Source organism: Onychostruthus taczanowskii, unplaced genomic scaffold (assembly GCF_017590055.1).
Source record: "Onychostruthus taczanowskii isolate IOZ18803 unplaced genomic scaffold, ASM1759005v1 scaffold53, whole genome shotgun sequence".
In the NCBI taxonomy this organism is placed as follows: domain Eukaryota; kingdom Metazoa; phylum Chordata; class Aves; order Passeriformes; family Passeridae; genus Onychostruthus; species Onychostruthus taczanowskii.
Genome location: NW_024502902.1, coordinates 5,399,942 through 5,416,366, shown reverse-complemented (window position 1 = coordinate 5,416,366; position 16,425 = coordinate 5,399,942). Strand labels below are relative to the sequence as shown.

At 44.0% G+C, this 16,425-nt stretch overlaps 1 protein-coding gene across 1 annotated transcript; it reads right to left on the bottom strand.

The window, feature by feature from the left end:
- Positions 1–999: 999 nt before the first annotated feature.
- Positions 1,000–16,349, bottom strand: PRDM4 (PR/SET domain 4). The gene is made up of 11 exons (XM_041416709.1): positions 16,288–16,349; positions 14,624–14,757; positions 13,796–13,981; positions 11,004–11,798; positions 7,757–7,906; positions 6,436–6,554; positions 5,610–5,695; positions 4,539–4,666; positions 3,662–3,976; positions 2,349–2,517; positions 1,000–1,309 (listed from the first exon to the last, which is right to left on the bottom strand). Exons 1-11 carry the CDS (start codon positions 16,296–16,298, stop codon positions 1,000–1,002), a joined length of 2,403 nt encoding a protein of 800 aa, XP_041272643.1. The 5' UTR covers positions 16,299–16,349.
- Between the last annotated feature and the right edge of the window lie 76 nt (positions 16,350–16,425).

The following is a 16,425-nucleotide window of genomic DNA, read 5'->3' as shown; positions in this document are numbered from 1 at the left end:
AAAGTGGTGTTACATCTCTTAGCATCATTATCAGAAATAGGAACATTCTTTTTCAATATATGTAAATGTTTAAAAAGAACATTAGAGAAGAGCCACATTATTAATTATTTCAAAAGAAAACAACCAAATGTAATAATCTTCATTCCATAAATAATATTAGCAGCAAACCTCCCATCATTCTAGGTGGTAAAAGGTTTACAGCACAAGAAGTAACATATACTGTAAACACTGCCTGATCGTCTGTAAGCCCCTTCCTTACTGAGTGAGTCCATGCAGTCTTTTATCTCTGCACCTTCCATGGGCTGTGAACTAGAGGGAGAAGAGGGGATAACTGTTCTCCAAAAACCAATGTTTGATTTTCTGTAGTGGGATACTTACTTTGTATGGAAGTGCTGATTTCACTGGCCTTTTTTTTTAACCCAAAGGTATTTTAAGAAGGAAACCTGAGCATTTGTATGGAAGTGCTGATTTCACTGGCCTTTTTTTTTTAACCCAAAGGTTTTGTTTTAAGAAGGAAACCTGAGCACTGAGAAGTCTTTGCTTTATGCCAAACCACATCCTTCAGTTAAAAAGTTCCACCACCATTTTTTCCTTGTTTCTCTTCCTATCACACCTTGGGCAGTTAAGGACAGTTGGCTTACAGGTCACTGCAACCCCTCAGCTACATTTCTGCTTTGTGGCTCTTTGCTCGAAGGGCTATGCGAGGTGTGTCACGTGTCCTGGAACTGGATGGACTAATCTGAGTGATTTGGAGAAGTATGCACAGCGTGTGTGAAAGAAATCTTGCCTCACATTTCCTTCTTAGCAACTCTTCACTTGCACGTGCATGATCCAGGCTTGTTCAGTGTTCTAGGTACAGATTATATTAAGTGGTGGTAGTGTGGAGACAGAAACAGAAGGAAAACTCCTCATCTGACATACATTGGTGACTGGGGAAACAAGGAAGAGGGTTTTTTTCCTTCCCTACTTATAATATCCAATAAAGTTTCCCTCTCTTCTTCATTTGTGTCCAGCGAGAACATCACCTGTTGAATAGACTCCATTGTTAATCCTACAGTCTTCAGTCCTCATAGAGTCTATTAATTCCTCCTCTGAATCCTCCTCCTCTTCCTCCTCTGGGGCTGACAGACTAGATGTGGGACCTTTACATATTTTTAAGTGTCGAGTGAGGTGATATTTGGTTAGATAAGCCTTGGAGCATTTTTCACAGACATAGTCCCTCTTTCCTTCATGTGAATTGAGATGCTTCTTCAGGTGATTTGTCCTCAGAAACAGCTTGTCACACTTGGGGCACTTGATCTGCCTTTCTCTGCAAGACACAAAAAAGTGAGTTTGCTCCTGCCATAAGACAGCAGGTATTAAAATGTTGATTGAGGTCCATGTTCTAGCAAGGACAGAGATGAAAAGGTCAATTTCCTTCCCACCCTGCATAAAGGTGAGTGGGGAGGAGGCAGGGAAGAAGTAAGAAAACAAGGCTTCTCCTGCATGTTAACAACCCTCAGTCTGTAAATGCAGAGGAGCTTACCAGACTGCAACACATTCTGTAATGACACTGCAAAATCCCTCCCAGCAGTAGTGCTCCTGGCTCATGCTGTAGGAACAAGCAGCAAAGCAAGTCTGTGTTTCTGTCTGCCTCTCTCTCACTCATCTGGCTTGACACTGGCTCCTAGACAGCATGACAGAAGCAGCAATGGATTCCAAGTGAGTACAGAAAACAGATGCTGAAAACAAAACAAGCAAAGGGACTAGCTTTGGGCAAGCAGCTTTTAAGGAGGACCTTGGGTTGGGAGTAAATGCACAGGATGGAGAGATTCTCAGAGCAAAAGACCTGGCCTGGCAGAGGGCTGTGGGTAGGAATTTGCCTACAGGAGGAGCAGGAGAGCAAGCACTTGAGTGAGACCTGCGGGGAGGAAAGGGCTGGGAATGGCTGCAGCACAGCCCTACAGCAAACAGGTGGAGTTCACTAACAAGGTACTCGGTGACAATAGCACTGAGCAGTTTGTCTTTTTTGGTCATGTTGGGACGTGGAAACAGTTCTCAGCAAATAATGAAATATAAATCAAACTACTCCCCTTTCTCTTCAAAATGATGAACACTCCAGACTGCCATTTCACAACACAAGGAGCACACTTGGAATTTACTGTGTCATGGAAATACTGCAGACACTAGAACTCCACAACTGCAGCCAGTAAAACAAGGACTTTGTCTAGACTGACTTCTCTGTCATTTCAGAGGATGAAACCACCTATGCTCCCTAGGCCAAACTATTTGAAAACTGGAGATTCTGTCTCGGGCTGTTCATTATTTCTTGCACGGGCCAGTCCACCAGCTCCTGTGAAGTCACTTACTGTGTGTGAGTGAGGACATGCTGCTTGAGGTCCTGCCTGCGCATGAAGAGCTTCTCACAGTAATCGCACTTGAGGTTCTTCTCCCCGGTGTGAATGACCATGTGCGACTCCAGGTGAGCCTTCTGCGTGAACGATTTGTCACAGAGGGTGCAGCGATAATTCTTCTGACCTAAGAGTACACAGGGACACCCACAGATTGGCACTCGGTGTCCCAAGAAATGCAGTAAGCAAACAAGCCTGACCATTGCTGAAAAATTAAATTTTATCATGAAGAAAGGCACATTTTTCGTTAACAGGACTTGTTTCCTCCTGCAGTTCCTTCAGACTCAGCATAAAGGCCTACTTGGTTCCAATCTATATTTAGCTATGCAAAAAACCAGACAGCTGACTTCATCATTCCCAAAGCTTTTCATTCCATACTCCATGCCCCCACTGTCATGATACTGTTTCAAACCACTGATGCGCTAGTGTGATGCACCTTTCTGCACTTCGTCCTTCTACACACTGCTGCTTGTCTCTCCAGTGCTTGTGGTCAGCCAGCCTTTCTTGTGAGGCACCGTTTGTGCTTCTTGTCCACACCAACTGTGCCTCCCTGTTCTGGATTTCAAAACACCTCCAGCAGTTCTGCACATTTTTCCACCAAGAGATTCAGGCAAACACTTAAAAAGACTAGTCTTATCCAAGATGAATTCTTCAGTAAAAACAATGGTAGCTTCCTTTGTAACAGTAACCATGGTAACCATCTAGATACTGTACATTAGTACATCCCTATCCTCACTGATTTCCCACAGGAATTGTATCTGATGCCTTACTGGAGCCCAACCACATTCGATGCACTGCATTGCCTTTGTCTGCAAAAACAAGTTCTCTTATCTAACAAACACAGGTACAAACATCACTGGCCCTTTGATAACTTCTCTGTTTTATCCCGTTCTTCAACTTATCAGTACTTCTGTTATTCTTTGCCAGAAATAGTTTAAAACCCCAGCATGTTACTGAGTTCAGACTAGATTTGAATACCACTTGAATCCCACCCCACTGAGTATTCTGTGGTTGTGTATACAACATAAATATTTCATCAGTCCATTAAAATGCCTGGCTATTGAGCTTCTTATGCTTGACTTGAGAGTACTTCACTCTCAGTTTTATTTCTTTTCTAGCTTTGTAATTAGAATTTTGTGATTTCCCAGTAAGGAATAGTGAAAAAAAGAAAAAAAAAAAGAGGCAAAAATACCCACACTGTCTATTGGCCTGTGACTTGACCTTCACCCTCTCCCCTGTCCTCACAGCAGGCATCTGTACAAAGCCCTCACCTGTGTGGATCTTGAGGTGTGTCCGTAAGTTGCTTGGATCGCTGAAAGCTTTGCTACAGAAATCGCACTTGTGTGGCTTCATGCCCATGTGCCCCATGAAGTGCACGTGCAGCTTGGAAGGGGAGATGAAAGCCTGGGGGCACATGGAGCACTTCCACTTCCTCTCCTTGCCGTGGCCTGGCCCGTGGTTGCTGCTGTGCCCCTGACTGGGGAGGTGGTTGTGAATATGGCTGCTCAAATGGGCCTTGAAGTCCGCATAGGAAGCGCACTCCTTCCCGCAGTGGCAGATGTGCACATCTGGATGTTCAGGGACACCTTTGGGCACAAAAACATCACTCGTAACGAGGCACAGTAAAGCCTAAACAGAGCTTGAAAAAGTCTGTGGTAGCAAAGCCATGTGCAGAGATTTTCACCTTTGTTCTTTTCAGCTTCGGTGTTGCTTTCCAGCTGTTTCAGGTAGGTAATTTTAAATGTTTTGAGGGGCCAAACTTTGGAACAGTTTTGAGCACAGCTCACCCAAATCTAAATTATCACAATCCAAGCTGGGGGAGGATAGGAACATCTTCAGCTCCAAAACTCCCTTAGCCCTGAATGAACAGAATAATACTATTTTTCTTCCAAGAAAAAAAAAAAAAACAAAAAAACCCCCAAACTTAAAAATCTTTTACTCCTGATCAGTGGAATTAAGTAGGGAAATGTTTCTTTTAAATGATGGTACTCCGTAGTAATGAAATGTTAAAGGAAACTATGACATGCAGCAATGGGAACTGAGAAGGAACACAATGCAGTCCCAAGTCACAGAGCCCAGAGATGGCACTGAAAGAGAATTCAAGCTGGATACTCCCTGCAAAGCCAACAAAAAAGAGCTCTTACTTACCGAGCTGTCGCGCATAGTCCCGACTGTAATAGAAGAGAAGCTCGTGTTCAGGGGGGATGTCCCGAGAGGTGCAGAAGTAAATTTTTCCATCATGAGGATAAGCAACCAGATTCTGCTCTTCCCGGTTCCTACAGCAATAACAACAGTTAAGAAAAAAAGCCCTTCAGAAGCAATGTCGGGAGGGGAGGGGAGGGGAATGGAAAAGAAAAAAGGAAGGGAAAAGGGAAAAGGAAAGATTCCTATAAAAAGGCAATAGGAACATCAGCACTTGTCAGCATATTATAAAAACTTGTATGTCCGTCACTTCTGTCCTTCTTTATTAAAGGAAAGAAAAAGCAGACCTTGAGAGCCAATCTCCTCCACCAAACGATGTGTTTCTCTACACTTCTGAGAAAATTATTAATAGACATTTGAGTGGGCTGAAAGAAATGAGCTTATCTCCTAAGAAATTACAAAAATCTATGTATTTTTCATACACATAGATTCTTCATACACATAGATTCATTTACATAGATATATCCCTTAAGAAACAGAGAATGCATGATGCAAAAAATACCAGTCATGCCTTGAAACAAAATTATCTTTAAAAAGTCCTCTTGAGGACCAGTTCCAAGACGTGGTCATTCATCTTTTGAAGCAGTATCTTGCATATGTTTGTTCACTGTATCTGAAACCAGCAAAAGGTCTGCCCCATTGCAGTGGGAGATGAAACATTACAGTTCTTGACTCCTGCATATGGGAACAATGAAATGAACTGCAGGAGAAACCTACTTTGTGTCACAGAGAAATAAGAAAGGTTCAGCCTTCTCAGTGGACCATGGATGGAGCAATACTTAGGCCAGCCTGGATAGTTTTCATCAGAGACTGAAAGGGACAGGTCTCACAAGCTGTAGGGGCTCAGAACTTGGCCAAAAGAACTCAGGGACACTTGGTAAATAAAGCATTAAAATCAAAAGGACAATCAAGGTCAACTTAAGCTGAATGAAGGTCAACCTTCAGTCTCCAGTACAGCTTTCTACGAGCCTGCAGCTCACACTCAAAGCTCCTTAGCACAGTCCAGGTGGTTCTCACCTGGCTTTGCGTACGAACATCATCCAGTTACATTCATTTTCATCAGTTGTGATGACACAGAACTCCAGGACACCGTTGTGATAGATCTACCAGGAAAGACAAATGTAACCTTAGGACAAAACATGGCAATAAATGAAGTGAAAGCCAGCCTCTTTCTTTAAGAGAGGATGTGTTTACCTAGAACAAGTCAGGAAGTCTCCACTGCCATTACCAACACCACAGCCCTGTTTTCACTCCCTACTTTCCTCTTCACACAGGCACCTTGACCTCTGCTACCCAGGAGGCCAGAAAACCTGTTTATCAGCATCTTTCTCACCTTTACCTTCCAGTAGAAAGGTATTTGGCTACACTTCCTACAAACCAAGTCTTGTGAATAACAAAATCTGGGCAAACAGTACATGTTTTATTTATATAGGTCAGATTTACTTTCTGAAAATGAAATGATGGAGAAAGAAGCTTTAAATTGGCTTTACTAAAACAAATCATTCATCACCTGGGGGAACTTTCAATGAACAGAGATATAAAACAAACAAACAACTGCTGCCTAGTAATTCATACACAATCTCTGCGGCAACTCCACACAAACACTGAAACCACGTACAGCCCTTTAAAAGAGAAGGCATTAAAGAAGCTTTTTGTACTTCAGGATTGACTACCAGCATACTGCAAGGTATAAGCTCTGCTGTGCTGATTCTAAGAATTAAACTATTAAATTACATTACTTTTGACTTTTGGCAAAAATGATAATGTTAATGTAGCTGTCATGTGGTAGCTTTCACCAGAAAAAGGCATGCTGGCAGGCTCTGTGCACTGTAACACCACTGACCTTCCAGATGTGACTGGCTGCTTTGTCTGTCCAGTCAGCCACCTCCAGAGAATGGCTCTGCTGCCCGATCAAAGGTCCGAAACAAGTCCTCACAGGAATGGTTTCTCGCGTCCACACACCTATCATAAGAAGACAAAAATCTGAAGAAATCAATTACTTAAATAACGAATCATGCATAATAAAGAAGTGGGAGGCTTATGAGATAATGCTCCAGAGGTAGTATCTATGCATAAGATCGTCAAAGCGTCTACTTCACATGTGAAACACACCTATGGCAGAGACAAGAACCACCACCAACACATGACACTAATGGGAGCCGCTTTGGTGTCATCACAAGTATTTATTTGGTCAAAAGCAAACAATTTACTTTTCAGTAAGCTATAAAACTAATATCCTAGCCACTTGTACCAATTAAAGTTCTCATGGCACTTTCTGCAGAAGCAGAAGATACTAGTTTCAGTAACTACATTTTGCCTACCTAATCCCCAGGAATTTCCAGAATTGTTGCTGGGCATTGTTAAGCAGCTTCTGCATTTCTCCCCAGAGGCAGCTGTATTTCTGTCATGGGCAGAGGGATTCCTGCATGTATATTATTTGATTATTTATTATTAAACATTAAAAAAAATAATATATATATATATATGTGTATATATATATAGGTCTACATGAATACACTGAATAGCTCTTAGGAATAAACTGGAAACTAGTGCAGCTTGAAAAGAACAGATGTCATCTACTCTCAACAACACTAAGCAAGCCAATAATCACATTCTTCTCTAGCCTTCAGATCCTTAGGGTACTGCACTGTACTCTTCGATTTCCAGGTGACAGTGACGAGAAATACAGTAACAAGGTCCACATCCAGTGACAAGGTCACAGTCTACATGCCAAATGTAAATGAAAGGGGGGTGGGAAAAACAGAGGCACTTGTGATCAATACTCCAATGAGAGCACCCAGAAGACAGCAAATCTCACGAAAAAGTGAACAGAATTCTCCTTTATGACTTCTAATTGTCAGCTTCCCCCAAACTGCAATTGCTGTATTGTTTTCTTATCAAAGCTGTGCCTGGGCTGTTTAGCACGACAAAAAACCACCATACCTTGTTTGACCTTAAGCAGTGTCACACACTGTGGCAGCAGCCCTATGGTAACCAGACCACAAGGAGCTGGTGGATAATATAAGTCAGAGTGATTACAGAAGAGGGAAGCATCTCTCTCTCGTGGTGTTTCTTTCCCACATTAATCTCCGTACGGTTTTGGATTTCAGCAGTGAGTGTATTTTAAAGTGCTGCAGGGAAGTGCACAGTAATGTGATCCTTACCCGCTTCAGCTCCCATGATAGACTGGCGGAGGAGCAGCTGCTTCGGGAGGGACAGCCTGGCTCGGCTCTCGATTGGGCTGTCGGGGACAAAGGTGACGGGCCCGTGGTCCGGGCAGTCTGATGGATACGCCTTGTCACACAGCGTGCACCCTGCAGAGACAGGAGGGGACAGCAGGCATTAAAAACATACAGCAGCTCCTACAGTGCAATCAGCTCCCTACCAATGTGCTCCAGCTCAGCTCCTGCCAAAGGCTGCTTCTGTCACCTTCAACTTGTCCACTTATCAGCTTTTACTCAGAAGAATGTGGACCATGCTCTCACAGTCAGGTGGGCACTGACATACAATTCAGATCAAATGTGAGGATCTCCACCTACTTTCCTGACTGATGACCTGGACTCCAGATTATCCCTACAGGGCAATCTAGCAATGGGACAGAGCCCACTTTTCATCAAAGCTACTGCAAACTGAATGATAGCTGCCCCAGTGCTGGTGCTGGAAGAGCCAATTTCACTCTGATCACAAGTGAAATGAACTCTACTGGCAGAAAAATCTAAGATAAACAAAATCAAACATATTCTAACTGGTTATATTTTTGGAATTAAGCAGAAACACTTCTTGCACATAGAACCTCAAGGATATCCATGCAAATGAACCAGTAAGGTCATCCTTCTAAAATTTTCCAAACATGAACCACAAATCCCCTAACCTGCATTTAAATTCAGACAATGTGTAAATCACAGCAGCAAAAACCTGACCTCACTGCTGCTTTTGACAGTCTCACTGCAGCAAACTCATGCAGGGTGAGTTTGCCACTGAATGCAACAAAAACAAAAGCCCAAGAAGAATCTGTAGCATCACTTTCCTAATCTGTCATTCAGCAGAAGTACTGTTATAAAAGAAACCAGTGAAAGTCTTCAGTCTAATAAATCTGAGGGAAAGTACAGCATAAAATGGTCTCTACAGCATTACAATTTCATCTAGAAAAATGATGTCATTTTAATTCTCTGTGGATGGAGCAACCAACAGCTACTCAGCAACCACTCTCCTGATAAATAATCGTTCTTCTGAAGAAGAAAGATATTCAGGTAATTAATCAGGATCTCCACAAAGACTTCTTCGGCCTCTTGATGACCCAGCTCCAGCATAAAAGACCTATCACAGAAGTAGCCTTCAGCAGGCCCAAACAGCAGCTCCATCCTTATATGCTTTAAGACATTTTCCAGATATTTCCTTGATACACCAGGGTACCAGAATTTGACCTCATATAAAATACAGTTTGAGCAACTACACATGAACAGATAGGAAAGTACTCCAAAAATTATTAGGTAGAGCCTATGTAAGCATTATTTCATGTGCACAGTGGACATGTAGGATTGAAGCAACAACAACAGCAAGACCCGAGTAATGAGAACCACGGTGGTTCTCATTCTCAGCAGGAACAGCTGCTTTTAAGCATTGCCTGGCACACACCCACTATGGGTCTATGGACCAGCTCCAAGGAGAGGCAGAGGAAGAAAAGATCTAGGCATGGGACATTTCCACTTGGAGAAGTTCAACCATTCATACATTTTTAAGATGTTGGAAAACAAAAAATCTCACATTCCATAGAAAGATAAATATACTTTCCATTACTGTCCTTGCCAAATCATCAAAAAAAGAAAATCTGTCATTATTTCTCTGATTTGGATCCCCAGAACTGTCAACAAAGATGACCAAAAAAACCACTTCTTAAAAGCGTTTGCAAACATTCAGGACTGTAGCAAAGGCACACTTTTTATTTACTGCTTAGGAACAGTAAAAAATTTTCTGAAAAAGGCCCTGACTCCTGCCATCTGAGTGAGGAAAAACCACTAAGGGGATCTAAAACAACTCCTTGCCCTTGTTGTCACCTGTCTGGACACAAATTCTTGTTAATTCAGGTGAAGTTTAAAAACATCAACAAAAAGTTAAAATTTAAACCTCCCCAAGTGAAGAATCTGTTTTGCAAATCACACGCAAGCACAAGGCATGCAACTGCCATTTTAATGTCCTACCAAAAGGGAGCATCGTCTGGAAAACAGCTTAGGACCATGCTAACTATAACAACAGAAAGCTGGCACATCAAATCTCACTTTTAAGAGAGTAAAAAAAGTTATTTCACTGCAAGCACGTTGGATATCACAGTACTTGGATCATTATTTGTCCAACATGCAACAGATGCTTGTAGGAACCTCTGAATGCATCGACTGCAAAACTCTTCCTCTAGGAGTTGTAAATTCATCAGTTCTATGCCCACCTGATCTGAAGTTGCATTTTATCCCACAGAATGAAATCTTAACAAATTAATCCAAATGTCTGATTGACTAGACATTAGGTACTTTACACTAAACTGTACCTCTCCTCTTGCTAACCAAGGCACTGTATCTTTCAATTTCTTAAAATATGTTCTGCAGGCAAAGCAAGCCATTAGGTTCTGGCAGTTGTAGGGCCAGACTGGATGAAGAGCAGCACTCAGCAATGCTACCACAGATAATAAAAATAAATATAAAAGCTGGCCTTATGTTTCAGTGGCAGGAAGCCAGATATCCTGCAGGTGAAAGTGTAAATCTCTCTCCCAGCAAATGAGAACTTCTCAGTTTTCAAAGACCACTCCTTGAACAATAACAGGACTGGCAATACAATACCAAGTGCTCCTCTCTTCCTGCAAGATCCACTAACTTCTGGACTAAAGTCCTTTGATGAGACTAATTAAAAATATTATAAAGTTCCTTCCCTCTGCTCTTTTTTTCCTATTTAGAACCACACTTTCATGATGATTGCTCATGGTTTAATGTAAGTTTTACAAAATCATGTAATGTCATACTCAACAATTACACCCATTTGATGAAAAGTATGGCCTGTTATGTTTGTTGTATTTTTGATGGAGCAAGAAGAGTCACTTGTGATGTGACTTTATAAAAACAGAAGTCTCATCAGAAAGGATAACAAGCATATTCACCGAATCGAGAGCTTCACCAAGATTCAGCTTCCAACCTCACGGCAACATGAAAATGATACAAAGAGAATTATGCTAAAACATCCTATTATATCTCCTACTACTTCCAACTACTGTTGTTTCAGAACAGTTAATCTGGCACTGCAAATGTTTCAAATTTTGGACTTGTTAAATAACCATAAATCTGTAAGACTAGCAACCAGAGCCCAGCCAGACCAGGCAATAGCTATATGACAAACCCTACCCCAAAAAAGCAGGAAATGTCCACTCACATATGGTAAACAAGGTTGCCATGTTCTCCTTGTTGGAATTAGAGTCTTCCATTTGTAGAGATGATGGTACAAAGGCAAGATTGTCTGCAGACACATCAACATGGCTCGGCCCCATGGCTACTTCCTGACTTATGGAAGACACTGCCACAGGCTCCAGGCTGAGGCCCACTTCATGCAAGGCTACTGAGTCCAGGGAAGCGAGGTTGTGTGAGGTAGGGAGCGCCACACTCACGGAGTTGGTGCTCATGGCCACAGTATGAATGGGGTCATTTAGTGTGCTGTCCGATATCCCTGTCACCCGCCCAGCAATGTGGTCAGGCTCCATGACAACAGGGAGTTCCAAAGTGCTACCGTGAATGGGAATGACACCGCCGTGCCCCACAGCGTCTGATGTCAAGTTACTCCCCACTGTGTCTACGGCTAAAGGTTCGTGGCTCCGGGAGCCATTCGGGATCTGCGTGTGATCCCCGGCTACATCATCCATTGTAAGCTCCTCTGTCATCCCATCTGTAGAGATGGGGCTGGTTACCCTGGAAACGCTCTCCATGGTGATTGTAGTATCCAGTGCTACCTCGTGGCTGTCACTAGGATGCAGATTTTGAGGACCGTGTGTGTTCACCGTGCGGGAGTCCATGGAGACAATCCCTGGTTCCAGCCCCACGGTTCCACTGGGCTGGTAGGGATCCAGGGCTGAGGGATTGCTGGAGACTGACAATGCTGGATTGCTGTCAACATTTATAGTGTTGGGATGGATGTACTGAGGTGGTGGTCTGTCAGCCAAGTAAGATAAGATACCTGATAGAAAGAGAGGGAGAAAAAGAAGAGAGTGAGTTTACATCAGTTTTCAAATCTTGAACAAAAATCTGTTGAAGGATAGTACGCTGAAATCCTTGAGGACATTTTCTCTACATTATTTCCAATTAAAATCCACTAATTCTAAAATATGGCTCACAAACACATGCCAGTCTAACCCTCTTGTCAAAGTACCACTTGACAACTAATTCAGAGTTTCCACCCAATAGAGCGAGTCTCTAGTTATTTCTCAAACTCTGAACACCCAAGGTAATGGCAGAATTCCACCTAGGCTGCTCAGTACAAAGACTGAATGAGAAAGAGGTTCTTCACATTTTAGGCTTAATTTTTCTTCCCAAAAAATAGCTCACAAGGATGAAGGAGTGCTAGTGGAATCTGTAATTTGGCAATTCCTGGTTCATCTTTGCTAGAAACAGAAACAATTCTCAAGGCCACATAATTTTTTGCTTATGTATTCAAGTTTTAACAATGACTGCTTCCTTCCTCTAAGACTAAGTGGCGTAACTGTCCATCTCAGAGGTCACCAATCGCAGTTCTGAAGGACAAAGACAAGTTCTCTCACAGATTTCATGAGTCATCTGCTCTCTTTTCTGACATGAAAGCATGTTGTTTCTCCTAAAACATAGTTTGGTTGAATTTAAATCAGAAACCCTACCATCTTTTCTGGTAGTTCTGGGAAGGTTCTCAACATCAAACAACCTTGAAACTTAAGATACGAAGAAACACTAAACTGTGTTTACATACTAAAAACAAACAAACAAAAATCTTCCAAAGAAATGCAACAGCACATTCAAGTAAACATTATTTCCAGCAGAGACAGAGGCAGATTTTGCAGATTCTGCAAGATCTGACTCAGCATGTTTCTTTTTAGCCTTCAACTCCATGAGCCACTTGTTCCATAAGAGTTTTCCATTCAAATATGTTTGTGATTACAAGGATGCCAACACAGATACTCTTTCTGCAGCACAACAAGCCAATAAATGAACAGTTTAATCAGCTGCATCAAATATTTCTGCATGCAATGCTGCCTTGTGGCTTGAACACAGAGGATCCTTGATGACAGCAAGATGACTGCCAGAAGAACTGTAAAAAACATCACAGGAAGATTATTCCAGCTCAGAAAATGGCAAATACCTTTTGTCCTAGTGCACAGTTTCCTTCTCTACTCTTTGGCCACTGAACAGGCAGGCATGCAATGCAGTAGGAAAGGTTACTCCTAAGCTGGGAAGTTCAGCCATCAGTCAACAGGTAGCTGCACAAGACCTGGGCCACTAGTTTATTCCTAACGCAGGCTGAACCAACAACACTCAGAGAGTCACCTTGAAGAAGTTTAACTACCTCTTCCACCCTGTCAATCTTAGCTACCAAATAAAACCAGGACTGCATTTGAAGTTTCAATGTCTGTGTTTTCATATACTAACATGTAAAATTCTACATTTATACTCCAAAGCATGTGTGAGAAAGGAATCAAGACAGAAGTCAGTGTGTTAGGCCTTTGGAAATCAACCTTGAAGAAAAATTAAGAAAAAATATGCCATGGGTTAAATGGATGGGAAAGTACCCAACACCACAGCAGATGTCTTGCCCTCTTTGAGCTTTGAACTACTGTAACCTCCCATTATGCACATATTAAATATTGCTTCAGACTACAGGAGAAGAAAAATAGAAGCAACTTCCATGCTACAAGCTATTGGAGACACATACCAGGCATGCTTTGTTTTCTGTTAATGCTACAATCAAAGCAGGAGGAGCAATCAAAGGTTAGGTTTAAACAGAAAATGCCCTCCAATTCTTTTCATACACAAATATAGAAACAGATATCTGAAAATAAAGGTGTGTAAATGGCACAACAGTCTCCAGACAAACTCAGGGAAACAATAGCTCTGTCAAACTGTCAGTCATGCCTGCTTCAGGGCAGAAACAGACAGCTCTTAAAACTGTCTCCTACTGTTCCCATCCCTCAGCACCAGAGCACTTACCAGGTAGAATGTGTCTGAAATAGCTGCTCTCCAGGTGAGGGTATGGTGGTGGAGGTAGGGTGTAGTTTCTCTCTGGTATACCACACATCACTCCTCGATCCCCAATACCCATTGGGAGCATCAGAGACAGAGCAGAGGGCAAGGAACTCAACGAGGGGCCCAGGTTTGGAATTGCAACAGGCAAGCCTGCAAGAGAAAATGCCCATTTAAATTCAACGGAACTCCCTGAGCTGATGAACACAAGCTAACAAAGAGATTAGTAATTCCCCAGGAGCTCTTGCCCTAAGGAAATACAGCATAGCACGGTCCAAGTAAGGTGCCAGGCATCAAAGAAAGGATCAATTACCACAAAAGTGAGAGGCATGCCTGAATATGGCTATTTTTTGGTACATTTTATAGGACTTGCTTCTATTTGACAACTGTAATGGACTTCTATCTGTGCAGGCCCCTGGAAAGAAGAGCTATGAAAACAGTTTTGCTATACAAGTGATTTTTCACCTGAGAGAAATTAGACATAGACAAAGAGAGATTTTCAGCTACAGCCCTAATTTCAATGGAGTCTGACACTACTCACCCACAGTGCAAATCACCCCATTAAAACCAAACGAGGCTCCCACTAAAGCATAAGCCTGACAAGCACTTGTGCCTTTTGCTTTGCCCACATAAGCAACAATTTATGGTTTCCCCTTGCCCAGCTCTGCACCATTTCACTACCTACAGTATGACCTGCTATCAGAGCAGGCACTGCTGCCCAGTTAGGACCATTGCTGTGACAGCAGAACACAGAGCAGGAGCTACAATACCCTGTGTGGGACCCTCCCCCATTACCTGGTGCTGGTATGGCGTTGTGAGTGGGTGACGCTGCCAAGCCCAAGTGACTTCCTGAGACTGGCAGGGCATTGCTCACAGAGGAGGAAGTCAGCTGGTCCATCCCTACAGGACTCAAGTTAATTTCATTCATTCTGGAGACAAGGAACATAGAGGGGAGCAGGAAAAAGAAACAGAATGCAAAATCATTTCTAATTACTGACTGTACTGTGGTGAGGAAAGGTTGAGCAAACAAACTCAAAGTCTGATATTGGCATACAAAAACTGCCTTAAAAAGCTACGCATAAAACACATCAGCCACTCACATGGTCATCACATCATGATCAATACATATTGATCATATTAGACAGCAATAATCAGGATTAAAAACCAGTTCAGAAAGACAAATCAGACCACAGCTTCTTCCTTGACATCCAGAAAACAAAGTCTTACTCTTAGTAATAAAAGCCATTGTGATTAAACTACTGTGAAAACAGATCTATTTACAAGCTGAATGTCAGAAATACTCAGACAACAGCACCTGATTTATATTTCATGACTTCTGGACACCACATCCACACTCAAAATCCAAATTCTGTGAGAAAGACCACTTCAAACTGGTAACAGACACACAACCTCTAATTCCCCACCAGTCTGAACCAGGCCAATAGTGACAAGAGTTACCACTGCAAAACAGCCATAGCAGTTTTAAAAGACTGCCTCAGTCTGGTTCTACGTGCTCCCATCACATTAAAAACTGGCACCACAGCTGCCATGTTATTTCAGTGATCAACCATGCACACCGCTCAAGTGGGCACACACCACACGAGCAGCTGCAGCAACTGCCCAACAACACTCCAAACCTTCAAAACCATGTCAGCTTGGAGCACATTCCTTTGGGGTCTCAAGCTGCACATGCAGCCCAAACCAGTCCGCAGGGATGGGGTCACCATGAAGACATGGTCTACTCACACTTGTCAAACTCTGCAAGCCGTGCCTGACCAACGCTGTGCCCACCCCGGCACCCCTGCCCACACACCAGGTCCGACCAGCAGCTCCCAGGGCCAGCCAGAGCAGCTGCCCCCAGAGCAGCCACACATGCAACATGCTCCAGGCTGACCCAGGCCTCCCACACGGCCTTTGCCAGCAGCAGGCCCAAACGCTGCAGTACTGATGGAGAGCTGGAGCTTGGGCTGCCACTCCGCTAAGGAAAGGTACCACTCATTCAGGAAAAGCGGCCGAATCCACCAAACTCACGCAAGTTAACAACACAAGGTCTCAGCTTGGAAGGGACCCGTAAGGAACATCGAGCCCACTCGCAGACCACCCAGACCACCTGCCTCCCGGGGGGCTGAGCCGCCAGCGGAGTCGCTGATTCCACCCCGGCTCTGCCCACCTTCGGCACCACGCACTGCCTACCGCCCCGCCCGCCGCCAGGGACGGCTCCGCAGGGACGGGGCCGAGGGCTCCGGCTGCCCGGCGGGGCAGAGCATTTCATCCCCGGCTCAGGCGGCTGCTGAGGATGGCGATGCCCGAGGAAGGGAATCACCACCCTCGCCCTGGAGCCGAGCCTCGGGGCCTGCGGGAAGCGCCGAACGCTTGAGGGACCCCCTCCTCTGCTCGCCCTCTCGGTCGGGTGCGCCCCGCGGTCCCGCCCGCCTCGCCCGGTGCCCCGCGGCGCTCACCTGGGGTGCATGGGGCCCGCCGGCGGAGCGCCCGCAGCCGCATCAGGGCCCTGCGCCCCGGCCCGCCGCCTGCCCCCGGCTCCGGTTCAGGCCCCGGCCCGGCCGCAAACCCCACCGCCGCCGCCGCCGCCGCCTCAT

Bases quoted from the DNA above. Each gene is read 5' to 3' on its own strand.
- PRDM4 (XM_041416709.1), bottom strand. The intron at 3,977-4,538 runs GTAAGTAAGAGC...TTGTGCCCAAAG, and splicing joins GGACTATGCGCGACAGCTCG to GTGTCCCTGAACATCCAGAT. The intron at 1,310-2,348 runs GTAAGTGACTTC...TGTGTCTTGCAG, and splicing joins CATGTCCTCACTCACACACA to AGAAAGGCAGATCAAGTGCC.